Here is a 13,915-nt window from a genome sequence, read left to right on the forward strand (position 1 = left end):
CCAAACCCCCCCGAAAATCGAAGGAAATTCCCCCCCCCAAATTTTCCCAAAAAAACAAAACCGGGGGACCGGGGAACCCATCCGGTCCCGGGTTTTTTCGGATTCGGGCGCCCCGGGCCCCCCCCCCCCCCCCCCCCCGCGCGCTATATATGGCCGTCGCCTCGCTCTACCACCTTGGGTAGTTAGCTCAGACTTGAATGATCCTCACTGTACTCTGATCTCGAGGCCGCGTTTCAGTAGAGGAGTCAACCACGAGCCCAAGATAATTCGCAGTCACCTGCCGCTCCGGAGAGAAGAAGAAGGCGGGCGGGTGATTTTGCTTTGCGTTCAGTGATGGGGATGCTCTTCTCCTGCCCCGTGGAGGAGGAGGACGTGCCGGCAGAGGCTGGCGTTCCAGCGCCGCCGGGCGGCGGCAATGCCGGGGAGCCGGCGGTCCTGATGGCGTCGCTGGGCTCCGGGAAGCTCCGGTTCGAGGGCTCCCTCAGCTTCAAGCGGGAGCAGCAGCAGCAGAGCCCCGGCGCGGTCCTGCAGGTGGAGGCCAAGATCTCCGTCGCGTCGCCGCGCGCCACCGTGGCGCCCGTGCCGACGATGATACCTAGGGAGCTCGCGCGGACCAGGTTCGCCGACGCGGCGGTGGCCGCGTGCCCGGCGCCGGAGAGCCCCAAGCACGAGTCGGCGGCGGTGACGGTGCAGAAGGTGTACAAGAGCTTCCGCACCCGCCGCCGCCTCGCGGACTGCGCCGTGCTCGTCGAGCAGAGCTGGTGCGTACCCCACCTCCATCTACCTGCACAGACTTCTCTCTTCTTCCCGAATCGGCAGCGGCATTGCTTGTTCTTGCTCCTAAAACGCCGTCTTCTTTGCAGGTGGGAGCTGCTGGATTTCGCGCTGCTCCGGCGGAGCTCCGTCTCCTTCTTTGACATCGAGAGGCAGGAGTCCGCGGTGTCCAAGTGGGCGAGGGCAAGAACCAGAGCTGCCAAGGTTTGCATCATCGTCTCGCACCTGCCAATCTGTCACTCCTCATCAGTTCCAAATCATTTGATGTGAGGTTGGCGAAAACCGTACTGATGGCATTTGCAAATTCCACCGAATTCAGGTTGGCAAGGGGTTGTCCAAGGACGATAAAGCCCAGAAACTCGCGTTGCAGCACTGGCTTGAAGCTGTGAGTATTAGCCATTTCGCTGGAGATGTTCTTTTTTTTTTCTCCCAATTTTGTGTCGGTTAGGGTGTCATGCGAAGCTGTGCTGATGTCAAATGCTGGAATTCTGACGAACAGATTGACCCGCGCCACCGGTACGGCCATAACCTTCACTACTACTATGACTGCTGGCTGCGGTGCGAAAGCAAGGAGCCATTCTTCTACTGGTTAGTGTCACTGTCTGACCATGGCATTTGCATCTTCTAAATATCTCGTCAGTTGTTGAAATTTGACTTTTTTGTTTACCTTATTCAGGCTGGACGTTGGAGAAGGCAGGGAAATTAATCTTGAGCGGTGCCCGCGATCGAAGCTTCTGAGCCAGTGCATCAAGTACCTTGGTCCGGTGAGTCTCCGCAAACAATCTGAAGAGAGCATCTCTAGACTCATGCTTTGCTTTTTCAGAAAATAACAAACCAAGCTGTATTTGTGCAGAAAGAAAGAGAGGACTATGAGGTTGTGATTGAGGATGGCAAGTTCATGTTCAAGAACAGCAGGCAAATCCTCGACACCTCTGGTGGACCGAGGGACGCCAAGTGGATTTTTGTTCTAAGCACATCCAAGAATTTATATGTTGGACAGGTAATATGCAGCTTCTTTCATACTACCAGCACAATGTAGTAGCCTTTTGTGCACCGGTTCATCATGTAACATTTGTCCATGAATCACTACTGCAGAAGAGAAAGGGCACATTTCAGCACTCCAGCTTCCTCGCCGGAGGGGCTACATCTGCTGCTGGCCGATTAGTTGTGGAAGATGGAGTTCTGAAGGTACTTGTCTGCTTAATATTCATAACATCCAGTGGTGCTGAACTGCTGATGCTATCTTTAATTTCTGTCGTCCAACTCAGAAATTTGTCAGATAACAAACACCCTGACACATTCAGATGATTTTTCACAGGCTATTTGGCCTCACAGCGGTCACTACCGCCCGACTGAAGAGAACTTCCAGGAATTCCAGAGCTTCCTCAAGGACAAAAGTGTCGATCTTACTGACGTCAAGGTGAGCATTGTATAACCACTGCCTTAAAAATGTGGTGCTTCACAAAGTGTTGCAAGATGCCTATTCTGAACCTTCTCGATGTCTATCTGCAGATGAGCCCAGATGAAAATGATGAGGAGTTCTGGAGCAGGCTCAAAAGCATCCCCTCGGACTGCCGCGCCTCTGCTGACAAACCTGAAGAAGATGAAATTGTTGCAACTCAAGATACCAACCCTTGCCAGGCGCCTCTAGTAATTGAAGCCACTACACCTGAAGAAGTGTCTGTCCCAGAGCATGAAGAAACCAGGACGAATCCGAAACCCATTGCGACTGTCGCGAGGCAAGATTCATCAGAGGACGCCGCCGAAAACGCCGAGACTTCGACGACCAGCGACCGTGCCTCATCTGAAGAGGAGAACCACAACGGCGACGGCGACAACGCGGCCGTGCCGAGGGAGAAGATCCTTCAGAGGATCAGCTCGAAGAAGGAGACCAAGTCGTACCAGCTCGGGAAGCAGGTGTCCTTCAAGTGGACCACGGGCGCCGGGCCCCGCATCGTGTGCGTCCGGGACTACCCGTCGGAGCTCCAGCTCCGCGCGCTGGAGCAAATGCACCTGTCGCCGAGGAGCGGCGGTGCCGGCGCCGTCAAGGCGGCGTCGTCCCGGTTCGCCTCGCCGCAACGGTCCAGCAGCCCTATGGCGAGGGGGCGGTGCGAGCAACTGACGCTGGGCAGCAGCGGCGGCAGGGCGGCGTCGTCCCGGTTCGCGTCGCCGCAGCGGTCCAGCAGCCCGATGGCGAGGGGGCGGTGCGAGCCGCTGACGGCGAGGGAGGCGTTCCGGACGCATCTGATGGCGAGAGGATGATCAGAAGTTCAGAATCAGATCGGCCATTCAGTTTCGATGAATGGAGTGACTTTTTTCTTGAGCGTTTTGGTGGGCCGGATTGTGCATAGACGAAAGAATAAAATGGGGAGTAAAAACTGCTCCCCGTGTAGATCCTGTAGAGTGGTGAACATACGTGATCAACACAAAAATTCTTTAATTCTTTGTAACCCTGATGAAATAATGCAAGGAGAAATACAAATTATTTTACTTCATTGCGTACTGCTCCAACTGTCCAATTCTGAAACACTGACTTCGAATTTAGTTGACCGCAAAGAATTCACTAAATCTGAAATTAACCTGGCACAACGTTTCAGACCCCCACTAGCTCATTTAGTAATCAATTTCTTATTTAGGGGGAACTAAATCTGACAGAATAATCGGCCAAATTTACTTCGGAATGCTTCGCTTAAAAATTTAACTTCGATATTGTTGGGGCTCTTCTCTCAGAGAAGAGCACCCTCCAAAAATAAGCGTATGCTGCTATTTGTGGCGTGCACACGGTATTCTTTAGTAAAAGGCGAAAGAATAGTTCGCTTTGTGCTCACCACGCAGCTGCGTGCATTCCTCAGGCAGCCACCTGCTCCCTTATGTAGCCGGCGCTCAGCCTGGTCCTCGCTTCGCCTGCCGAGGTGGAACTAGACACCGCAGCAAGCCAGCAACACTTCTCTTGATCTCTTCCCTTTGGGCCTGCAAGTGCTACAAGCCCGCGCGCCTCACCAGGAAGCCCACCTAGCCCATCACCGTTCTCAGTTTAAGCCCACTTGCGCTCGGAGACGACACAGTCGAGTCGACACTGCAGGTTAGCAGATTGCAGCTCAACACCACCGTCGCCCTTGAGGCCTCGACGAGCACACGACAATTACAACCACGAGAGAACTAAGGAGCTAGTGCAAGATCATAATCTTTAGTTAAAAAAAGTGCCTGATCATAATGGTCACTTTGCAACAGGTAGTAAAAACTAGGTCACGACCACCACGAAAGAGGACTAAACAGCAAGACATGCATTTTTAGCTTGCTGCTCTCTGTGAACAAGTCAATGGTACATTACATGATTTTTTTTCCTCGACCTGTGATCTATGGCATTGGGCAGTAATGGTGAATTCATCACTGCTGCCGTCCAGCGCCAATAGCGCAAACCATGAACTCAGTAGAGCATTTGCCTACATCACCTGAATCTAGCAGTAGAATTTTACATGCGCCGCTATTAATCTCCTCATCGACAAAAATGTGAAGAGTCGACTAGATGAGCTCACTGGAATAAGCCACCATCGATTCCTCGAGTTACACTAAGCAAAGCTGCCACCCCAACAGATGTATTGGGAACATCAATCAACGATGAACCATCAATGCAGCCGGTTCCATGGTTTCATTCTTCGTGTTTCCGCTTTCGCGCCAGATCCCTTTTCTTCTGCTCTTTTCTAGCTTGTACTTTCTCCTCATGGCCCTCATCATCCATCTTCATTTTCGCAAAACGCTTTGCTTTGAATACCTGTATGATTGTACAGTTGAGAATAACTCAGTGCTCACAGAAACAGATACTATAATAGATAGGGAAATTGAAGGGACAGATGCAGAACTCAGCTATTTCAGGCGGAAGTATGTACCTTTGTAATATTTTTAGTAACTTCTTTGTCACTGCACTCGTAGGCCTCCAACTGCTTCCCCACAATATCTTCTATCTCATGTAAAAGACATATATCCTTCTGCAGACACAACCAGATAAGCATGCAAGTTTCACTAAGGCAATCGTCATGGTGCAGGGACAAAAACTGAAGCATGTTCCAACAACCTTGAATGTACTGTTTATTTAAGCTTCTGTGATCACTTCAAGTACAGGCATACCGCTCTTGCGGGTAGAGGTACAACTAATTAATTGGTAGCCTATGACTTTTAATTTATACACGATTTAGGCAACTACCACAATTTCTTCTATTGGAATTATTCAACCAAAATTCTTGAATAACTTACCTTCCGGATGACCTTTGATCAAAAGTTTTATTCACATCAATTTATGACAATCTAGATATGCTAACCATCAGCGGAAAATTAGGCTAGTGTTTCTTTAACGTAGTAGAACAAATGATAATTTCATGGGTAAAATCATCACTCAGAGAATTCAGCAAACCTGAGTAATAAAGCTTATAGCGAGCCCTCCCCTTGAAGCTCTTGCAGTTCGTCCAACCCTATGGATGTAATCGCGTGCATTCCTACAAGAACATAAAAATGTCAATGTTGAAATGAAGTGTTTCCAAAGAATTTTAAAATATTGTATGTAAAGTTAGTATAAAACACACCATGGAACGTCATAGTTAATGACAAGATCAACTGTTTGGATATCCAATCCACGGCTGCCCACATCAGTAGCTAGCAGTACAGGAACCTGACCGGATTTAAAACGATTAAGTGCTGAGAGCCTTTGCGCTTGAGACTTGAGAGAGTGCAAAGAAACAGCAGGATGGCCAAGCTCTTCCAGCAGCAGATCCAAAAATAAGCAAGTTCTGCGAAAGAATGGAATCAATTCAGATAAAATGAGGTGAAGGCATCAAACTTCAAAATGGAGTGTACAGTACATGTTTGGGAGGAAAGAATCAAATATTTCACTTGAAATCTTTTATCTAAAACATAACACAATGTAAGCTATAGGTACACATTAGTGGAAAATGGAGCAAAAACTTTGTTGAAGTGCACGACAACATGTCAAGAAAAGGTTAAGCAACTCTGTATTTCTTTTAAAATTCAGAAACATTTAATAACCTAAAAGCAACGGGGACTGCACATATCTGGCTTCTAGCACTTATATTGATAAAAAAATAGACACGCACAGCCAGGAGGATTTCTTACTTCCACACAACATGAGCAATGAAAAGATTATGTGGGGGAACATAGTTTCTTCAAATTCTTGTTTAGGGACTTAGGATAGCATACCTGCATTTTGAAACGAATACGATGGCTGAGCGGATAGGGTCTCCCATCCTATGAATAGGGTCTTCCTTGTCCTTCATTTTTGACAGAAGATATGAAAGATGAAGCTCTTTTCCATCATGAGGAACATGAATGTATTGCTGATTTAAGGTTTCTACTGTCTTGAATCCTTCATATGCTTCAAAAAAGTATGACTTGTTGCCAGAAAGTTCAAGCAAAGATCGCAGATTATCTGACATTGTTGCTGAAAACAAAAAGGTTTGCCGCTTCTTCGGTAAACAGTTAAATATCACCCGGAGTTCCTCCTCGAAATTAACATCTAGTACTCTATCTGCCTCGTCCAACACAAGAAACTGTGATACAAAAGCAACAACTTCAGTAATCTGGAACTGGCAGCTAAAGGTAATGGAACATTTCTTAGGATGCAGTTAAGTACAGTAAAACACAAATCACTCAAAGGGATAACCCTCTCAGACACACACACTCAAACATGAACCACACAACCCAAGGAAAAGGTTCAAAGGGCGCCCATAGAGCATAATATTGAAATTACCGTTTCATATCATATACAACAGTATGCATAATTTGCATCAATCCTTGAATGTGTGTCAATAACATAGTTACTCGATACTATGATGGTATTAATGAACGACATTAGACCTTTAGAAACACAGAAAAAAGCTCCACCAAAGAACATCTAAGTGCACGAAATCAGTATGTGTCGGTGTAAACCAATTTAAGGTAGTACAGATTTTGCTCTCCAAGGAAACTCAGCGAAAGACCACTGAATAAGCAATACGACATTTCCTGCTTCTATACAAGCAGATAAAGATTTGGGATCATTATGTTGCAAATGAACACACCAGCAATATTTTCTAGTTTGGGAACACAAATTCTCTAGGAATAAGCAAGAAAGAAGTGTAAGTTCCATATGGGCATAAGTTCCAACTTGCAACAGCAACACGTTCGTGAGCAGTCGAGAGCAAACCGAAACAAAAATTTTGAGCAAGGTGAATAGAAATTTTAAGTAGGTACTAGATAGATCACACAAAAGCATTTGCAACCAACAATAATTTCTGTTTTGATGCTCAAAATGTAACTCGTCGTGTGCCGACCTTGGTGCGGGCGAATACTTTGGCGAGGTCAGGATCGTCCTTGACGAGCGTGGCGATGCGGCCTGGGGTGGCGACGACGACGTGGGGGCGGCGCGCGAGCCCCTTGGCCTGCGCGAGTGACTCGAACCCTCCGATGGCCGCGAGGCACCTGATCCCCAGCGGCGCCCCGAGGGCGCGGAACTGCTCGGTGAGCTGCGCCGCGAGCTCGCGCGTGGGGGCCAGCGCGAGCGCGGCGACGCCGTAGGGGTCCTCACCGAGGCGGTGCAGGATGGGCAGCGCGAACGCGGCCGTCTTGCCGCTCCCGGTCTCGGCGATGCCGAGCACGTCCTCCCCCGCCAGCGCGCGCGGGATGCACCGGCGCTGCACCGCCGTCGGGCGCTCCATGCCCAGGGCGCTGCACGCGTCGACCAGCCACTGCGACAGGCCGAGGTCCGAGAACGTGGCCGGCGCCGCGCCGGCCGCGGCTTCGGCGTCGTCGGCCTGGCCGGTCTCGGTCACGATGGTGGGGGCCGGATCGGAGCCAGCGTGGTCGGCCTCGACGGCGCCGGTGTCAGGGCTTCGTGGCTCCGGCCGGGTCCGGACCTCGGGTTCAGGCTTGAGCTTCGGTTTGGTCTTGGCCCTGCTGGAGAAGAGGCGGAAAGGTCGCGCCTCGCCGTCGACCTCCATGGTCTGGCGGTCGGTACTAACTACTCCTAAACCTCAATTCACACCCAGATCGCCGCAGCAGCAAGCGGTGACCGAGCGACGGAGTCACACGCGGCGGAGAGAAAGCGGCGCTGCAGATGGAAGTGGAGACCAGGAGCACGAGGGGACGAGCCACCGAATCGCTGCGAAGAGAGACGGGGAGAAGCGGCGAGCGAACGCGCCACCGAATCGCTGTAAGGAAGAGAGGGGGTAAGCGGCGAGCGGTTAGGGGAGGGGACTGGGAGTGCGGCCGGCGTCGGGATGGCGGGCGGACGGATGGCTAGGTTTAGGCCGGCGGCGCAGAGAGGTGTGGCCGGTGCGCGGGTAGTAGCCAGCGTAGTCGGGCCGTTGCCTGTTGCCCAGACCGCGTGACTTGAAGCCTACCTACTGCTAGCCCAAAGTGCGGAGTCCGCCAAAGGCTAATTGGGCCCTGAAGCGACCCCCGTAGAGAGCGCCAATCGTTAACCATAGGCGTGTCTGATATCGGGTGCTAACCTCACATGTTCGGATGCTAATTAGGAAGATTAAATATGAGCTAATTACAAAACTAATTGCACAGATGGAGTCTAATTCGCGAGACGAATATATTAAGCCTAATTAATCCATCATTAGCAAATGGTTACTGTAGCACCACATTGTCAAATCATGAACTAATTAGGCTTAATAGATTCGTCTCGCAAATTAGACTCCATCTGTGCAATTAGTTTTGTAATTAGCCTATATTTAATACTCTTAATTAGTATCCAACATCCAATGTGACGGGTGCTAAACTTTAACACCCTGTAACCAAACAGGCCTATATGGCTTCCAAATATATATGGTTTTCATTGTTTGAGATTCGTGTGTAATGTATGATTCGTGGGATGCATCTCATACTCCCTCAATCCTAGCTCTCTCCTGGCCTCCTGCATGCCGCCGCTGCTGTGCTCGTCGGCCCTGTTGCCGCTCCCGCCGCGCCTACTGCCGGCACCGTCGCGCCCGTCAGCCCCGGAGAAGATGAAATAATGGGCATAATTTTTTTAGTTAGAAAAAATGTTGAACATGTTCTTTCAAGATGTTGAATCCATTTTTTCAAAATGTTGAAACGGGTTGTGAAAATTGTTGAAAATAGTATACATTTTCCAAAAATGTTAAATGTAGTATTTCTAAATGTTGATCTATTTCTCAGAAAATGTTGAATGTAATCTTTTGAAATGTTGAATTTTTACATACATCTAATGAGTTTTAAAACCATATTGCTTATCCAGCACAAATACATATAAGTTGGGCCTAATGTGCTTTAAAACCATATTGCTTATCCAGCACAAAACCATATGGATTATCCAGCACACGGAAGCTACATGGGAGCCCCAGAGAGAGCTGCAACTTTTAGAGTGAGGTGCACACCAATACCAGCTGCAATTTAAAAAGCTGAGAGATTCAGTTAAACTAGAACTATTAGATTGATGCGCCTTGAGAAAGTACAGCTGGGGAGTCACCTGGAAATGAAATTACGAAATTGCAAACAAGCACCGATCATTCTCCGTTTGCAATCTCGATAGTTCTCTCATCAGTCAGATTTTAGTCAATACAACTGCTTCCTTCAAATATGTAATGGGGCAGAGATGTTCCATCCAACACCTACATGAACATGTGCTTACACCATTCTTAAGTGCTTTTGACCAATTACATGCTGCACCTAGGTGTGAGAACTGGTAACTAAACATCATGATACGAATATTCTGCTTTCACAAAGACTAACTTCACATATTTTGCCTGAATTTCCATCTCCACTTTATTTTACCTCATCTTTGGCAGCAAAATCCCACCTAAATCTCCGAGATCGCTCAGTATGTTTATATTGACACTAAAACTAAGCAAAAAATGTGATAGAGCTGAGTCACAATAACAATTTAACAACCATAGTTATTATTCAACTTACATTTCAAGGATCATGTAAATATGTCAGGTAACAAACCTAAAAACATCATCTCGTAAGTTTACTGCCAAGGGTTAACTTTTATATAGAAGCAACTGCGACAAACTACCATGTCAAAACTCAACATGTAGTTGCACTGCAGCTGCTCCAAGTGATGATAACATACTGAAAATGACAGCTGATCTAATAATTCGTGCACTATCATTGTGAAAGACTTGTGTTACCTACCACCTCTCTTGATAGTGAAGTTTGGACTGACAACCTAAAAGAATACTCGTTGGCATTTGATTGATATCTTTCCTTTGAACTAACTGATTATAATGATTTACCCTTAAATATTAGCTGCCACCCAAGAAAAAGCTATACCCGAAATTCAGTTTGAACTTTTGGTTCTCATTGCTCCATGCCCACACCCTACATGAACTTGAATAGCTTAATCCTGGTCAATTAGTAATGCCAGATGACCATAATAGAAGACTGCTAGTGTTAGTATGCCCTAGATTACACAGGTTCAACATTGTGGCTTGAGCTGTTCAGTAGTCATAAAATAGCATATATAGTCATTTCACAATATGAAGGGTATCATGGATCTCTAATGTAAAATGTATATGTCTGCCAACAAATTCATTTCCTACTTAAAATATTTTGGCAAGCTGCATATGAGAACACTATAGTCCTCAGCTAATCTAGCTGGGTACAGAGAGCAGAGATATTGCAAATGTCCGACTAAGTACTTTTGAACACTGGAAGAGTAATACATAAACTACACAAAAAATAGAATGGAGGGCACACAACTCAGATGAACGAGTAACCAATTAAACATTCCATGACAGGAAATACATTAAGATGGTATGCCAAAAGACAAACCCTGGGTAAAGTTCCTCTGAATTTTAATGTGCCAGCCACTGGAAGAGTATACAAACACCAATAATTATCAAAACATGAACTCATGTGTCACAAGTTGCACGTGTTGATTCCATCTTTGCAATCTCTCGTCAAGTTGTTGAATGTCTCAACTTGTGTTTTTGATCTGTAAAATACCTCAGTGTCCACAATCACCCTCATGTACGCATCGAATGGCACTGGCTTACCCCCACTGAGAGTTGTCGTCTCATTGTACCACTCACTAGTGTTTGACCAGAGCTGCTTGTAATCATCAAGCAAATGTACATGGTAGTGTGATCTCAGCTTGTCGAAGTAGTTATAGAATGGCTCATTAGTTGCAATGTATAGATTTCTCATTGGCTTAACAAGCTTGGTCACCTTATTCACGAGTGCATCAGGTGATGTGTCAGCATCCAAGTTTGGGTACATTTGCTTGTTCTGCGCCTTCCACCCTCTGACCACATGCAGACCATCATAATCCCAGTCCATCCTGCCAGCAATCTCTGTTACAATGTTCATCAGCCTCTTGGACTTCCAAATAGCATACCATGGCCTTTGGATGACCTTGGCAGCTCTCCCTTCGCAGACCCTGTACCAGTAATTCTCAGGCTCCTGCCCATCAAACTGCCTCCAAATGATACTGCTCTTGTCCCTCTTAAGCTGCATTGGTGTCACCTTGTACGACGGTACCTTACGGACTGTGATCCGGCCTGGACCCTTCTTCTTATCCCAGCGTTTCCAGTCCTTCAAAAAGTCCCCTTCCTCCACCACAGATACACTCTCCTTCAAATGCTCGAAATCAAAATAATACCTGAAATCTTTGCCATCCACATCCTTTCCATCCACCGTGTGCGCCCCAGACAAACACAAATTCAGATCCATCACGAATGTCCGGTTCAGGAACTTGGCTTCACCAAGCCCACACAAGAAGCTCCAAATGAACTGGTTCATGCTCTTGCAGTGGTCACCACCTCTCATGTAGTACAAGTACTTTCCCTTCTTGAACTCTGCCTCTGATCCGACCACCGGGATCGTGTCGTTGATATCTGCATCCACTGGTGGCGCCATGGCAAGAGGGTTCTTCGGTCCCTTGCCTCCCTTCCGATATGGCCGGCGAGCTGCATTGGTCCCAGAACGGAACTTGCCGACTTTAACGATGTCAAGAGCGCACCCATCGCCCGAGGTGAGGCTGAAGCGGCGGTAGTCCCTGTACCGGCGCCACGACTTCTCCCGCCGGTTCCGGAACCGCCACGCGACGTCACACTGCCCGGGCTTGGGGCCGGGCACCGGCGCTTCGTAGCTGAGGAACACGATGGACTTGCGGAAGAAGGCCTTGGCGTTGAACGCCTTGACGGCGGCGAGCACGCGCGGGTCGGAGCAGTTGAGCGGCGCGTCCGGGTCGCAGGTCCCGTTGGCGGCGGCGGCGGCGGAGGCGGCGGCGACGGCCGTGGCCGCGTCGTCCTGGTTGGCGTCGGCGCCCGCCGGGGCCGGGACGGCCGAGGAGGAGTTGGAGTCCTCGCCGGTGGGGAGGAGCGAGTCGTCGGGAACGAGGAAGGTGGAGTTGGGGAGGACGCGGGAGAGCGAGGTGGTGATGGCGGCGGAGGACTGGAGCCAGGGGTCCGGCGGCTGGTAGGTGACGGCGACGACGGTGACGACGAGGACGGCGAGCACGAAGAGGGAGAAGCAGACGTTGCTTGCCGCCTTGATGAGCGACTGCGCGACGGGGACGTCGGCGACGCCGCCGGCGCCGGAGGAGGGGGACCCCCGGCGGCGGAAGAGGGGCGAGTCCTCGCCGCCGTCGGGGGCGTCGTCCTGGTCGGAGGAGGACATCCTGGATCTGGGAGCGGCGGAGAGATTTGGGAGGGGGCGGTGGGTAGAGTGTGGTGGGATGGGAGAGGAGGAGGTGAGCTGGCGCGCTGCCTGGTTGTGTCGGCGCGGCGCCGGAGTATCTTTAGGGAAAGAAAGATTGCGCACGCACGGAACAATTTCCCGTGTGCTCCGCCCGAAAACGAAAGTTTTGTGATGACTGTTTTTTTCCCCCGAGAACGTGGCTGAGCACCTATCATTATTAAAAAGAAGAGAATTATAATGACGTAATTACTGAAGAACCTCCTAAGTATCGAGTTATAATAGTTATCACGCGGAAGGTGACAACATGCTAGCAACTCAAACACAACAACACAAAGAAGCCCACAACACCACAATCCACTAAAACGACCTAAGACGACTAATAGCCTGTGTAGTTACAGAGGTATACTTGCCTAAAAGAGTCACCGCTGACTGTTACTGGTGTGTAACTTCGCGGCTTGACTACGTTAGACGTGCCTGATCAATTGGGGACGAGGGGCTTTTGATTGTCGGTAGAGTTGAGAGAGATATGAGCGATGAACTATCAAATTCCTAGATGGAAATATCAGTGTCTGGCATAGAACTATAGAAGCTTCCAAGTTGTAAACTCCCAACGCATGACAAAAACTTTCGAGACTATCTTTTATTCTATCTTTCTACTTTCAAGTTCCAAATGAGATCCTAAGCTGTCGACCAATATAAGAACATGAAAACATCCAATTTGCCATTCACGACTTTGAGATCTGAATGCGTCAAAACGAGTTGCTTTGATAGGAAGTCCTTTAATTATTGTAGGGCTTGATCTGCCTCCTCGGTCCACTATTCTTGCCGCTTGTGTAGTTTGAAGAAGGGTAGGTCCCGTTCTCCAAGCCTTGAGATAAATCTGTTGAGAGTCGCCATACATCCAGTCAGCTTCTAGACATCCTTGACACCTGATGGGGCATGCATATCGGTGATGGCGGAGATATTCTCTGGATTTGCCTCAATCCTCCCGGTGACTGATTATGAAACCAAGTAGTTTCCCGGATGGCACACCAAAGACGCACTTTGTTGGGTTAAGTTTCCATCGGAATGCTCGCAGGCTGGTGAAGGTTTCTTCTAGATCAGTGATCAAATCGTCAGGATTTCTGATCTTTACGACCACGTCATCCATGTACGCTTCGACATTGCAGTGTAGCTGTTTCTTAAAGCATTCCTAGATGACCCGTTGATACGTTGCGCCGGTGTTCTTCAGTTTGAAAGACATTGTCGTGTAGCAAAAGGCTCCGTATGGGGTGATGAACGAGTAGCAATCGAGGAAACAGAGGAGGACATATCCAGCTGTGGAGTCGATGACTGGATCAATCCTAAAAAGTCCAAAGGGATCCTTTAGACAGTGCTTGCTGAGGTCTGTGTAGCCGACACACATCCTCTACTCATACTTGTTTTTCTTTCACCCTAGGACTGGATTGGCGAGCCACTCTGGATGATCAACTTATTTTATGAA

General features: G+C 48.7%; 3 protein-coding genes across 3 annotated transcripts; 1 reads left to right on the plus strand and 2 right to left on the minus strand.

The window, feature by feature from the left end:
* The first annotated feature begins 186 nt into the window (after nucleotides 1-186).
* On the plus strand, nucleotides 187-3,269 carry LOC101778472 (IQ domain-containing protein IQM2). The gene is made up of 9 exons (XM_004958373.3): nucleotides 187-761; nucleotides 864-978; nucleotides 1,094-1,159; nucleotides 1,274-1,362; nucleotides 1,451-1,538; nucleotides 1,628-1,774; nucleotides 1,870-1,962; nucleotides 2,093-2,194; nucleotides 2,287-3,269. Exons 1-9 carry the CDS (start codon nucleotides 334-336, stop codon nucleotides 3,034-3,036), a joined length of 1,878 nt encoding a protein of 625 aa, XP_004958430.1. The 5' UTR covers nucleotides 187-333; the 3' UTR covers nucleotides 3,037-3,269.
* Nucleotides 3,270-4,006: 737 nt separating this feature from the next.
* Nucleotides 4,007-8,089, minus strand: LOC101779279 (DEAD-box ATP-dependent RNA helicase 36). The gene is made up of 6 exons (XM_004958375.3): nucleotides 7,095-8,089; nucleotides 5,983-6,332; nucleotides 5,352-5,555; nucleotides 5,183-5,264; nucleotides 4,662-4,760; nucleotides 4,007-4,546 (listed from the first exon to the last, which is right to left on the minus strand). Exons 1-6 carry the CDS (start codon nucleotides 7,758-7,760, stop codon nucleotides 4,424-4,426), a joined length of 1,524 nt encoding a protein of 507 aa, XP_004958432.1. The 5' UTR covers nucleotides 7,761-8,089; the 3' UTR covers nucleotides 4,007-4,423.
* Nucleotides 8,090-10,387: 2,298 nt separating this feature from the next.
* LOC101778870 lies at nucleotides 10,388-12,535 on the minus strand. The gene has a single exon (XM_004958374.3). It carries the CDS (start codon nucleotides 12,409-12,411, stop codon nucleotides 10,651-10,653), a length of 1,761 nt encoding a protein of 586 aa, XP_004958431.1. The 5' UTR covers nucleotides 12,412-12,535; the 3' UTR covers nucleotides 10,388-10,650.
* Nucleotides 12,536-13,915: the final 1,380 nt, after the last annotated feature.

This window comes from Setaria italica, chromosome II (genome assembly GCF_000263155.2).
Source record: "Setaria italica strain Yugu1 chromosome II, Setaria_italica_v2.0, whole genome shotgun sequence".
Classification (NCBI taxonomy): Eukaryota; Viridiplantae; Streptophyta; class Magnoliopsida; order Poales; family Poaceae; genus Setaria; species Setaria italica.

Excerpts from the sequence above, each read along its gene's own strand:
- LOC101778870 (XM_004958374.3), bottom strand. The coding sequence starts at position 12,411 with ATGTCCTCCTCCGACCAGGACGACGCCCCCGACGGCGGCGAGGACTCG.
- LOC101778472 (XM_004958373.3), top strand. The coding sequence starts at position 334 with ATGGGGATGCTCTTCTCCTGCCCCGTGGAGGAGGAGGACGTGCCGGCA. Across the intron at positions 979-1,093 it reads CAAGAACCAGAGCTGCCAAG|GTTGGCAAGGGGTTGTCCAA; the intron begins GTTTGCATCATC and ends CACCGAATTCAG. Across the intron at positions 1,963-2,092 it reads TGGAAGATGGAGTTCTGAAG|GCTATTTGGCCTCACAGCGG; the intron begins GTACTTGTCTGC and ends GATTTTTCACAG.
- LOC101779279 (XM_004958375.3), bottom strand. The coding sequence starts at position 7,760 with ATGGAGGTCGACGGCGAGGCGCGACCTTTCCGCCTCTTCTCCAGCAGG. Across the intron at positions 5,265-5,351 it reads ATTAACTATGACGTTCCATG|GAATGCACGCGATTACATCC; the intron begins GTGTGTTTTATA and ends ATGTTCTTGTAG. Across the intron at positions 4,761-5,182 it reads CTATAAGCTTTATTACTCAG|AAGGATATATGTCTTTTACA; the intron begins GTTTGCTGAATT and ends TTGTGTCTGCAG.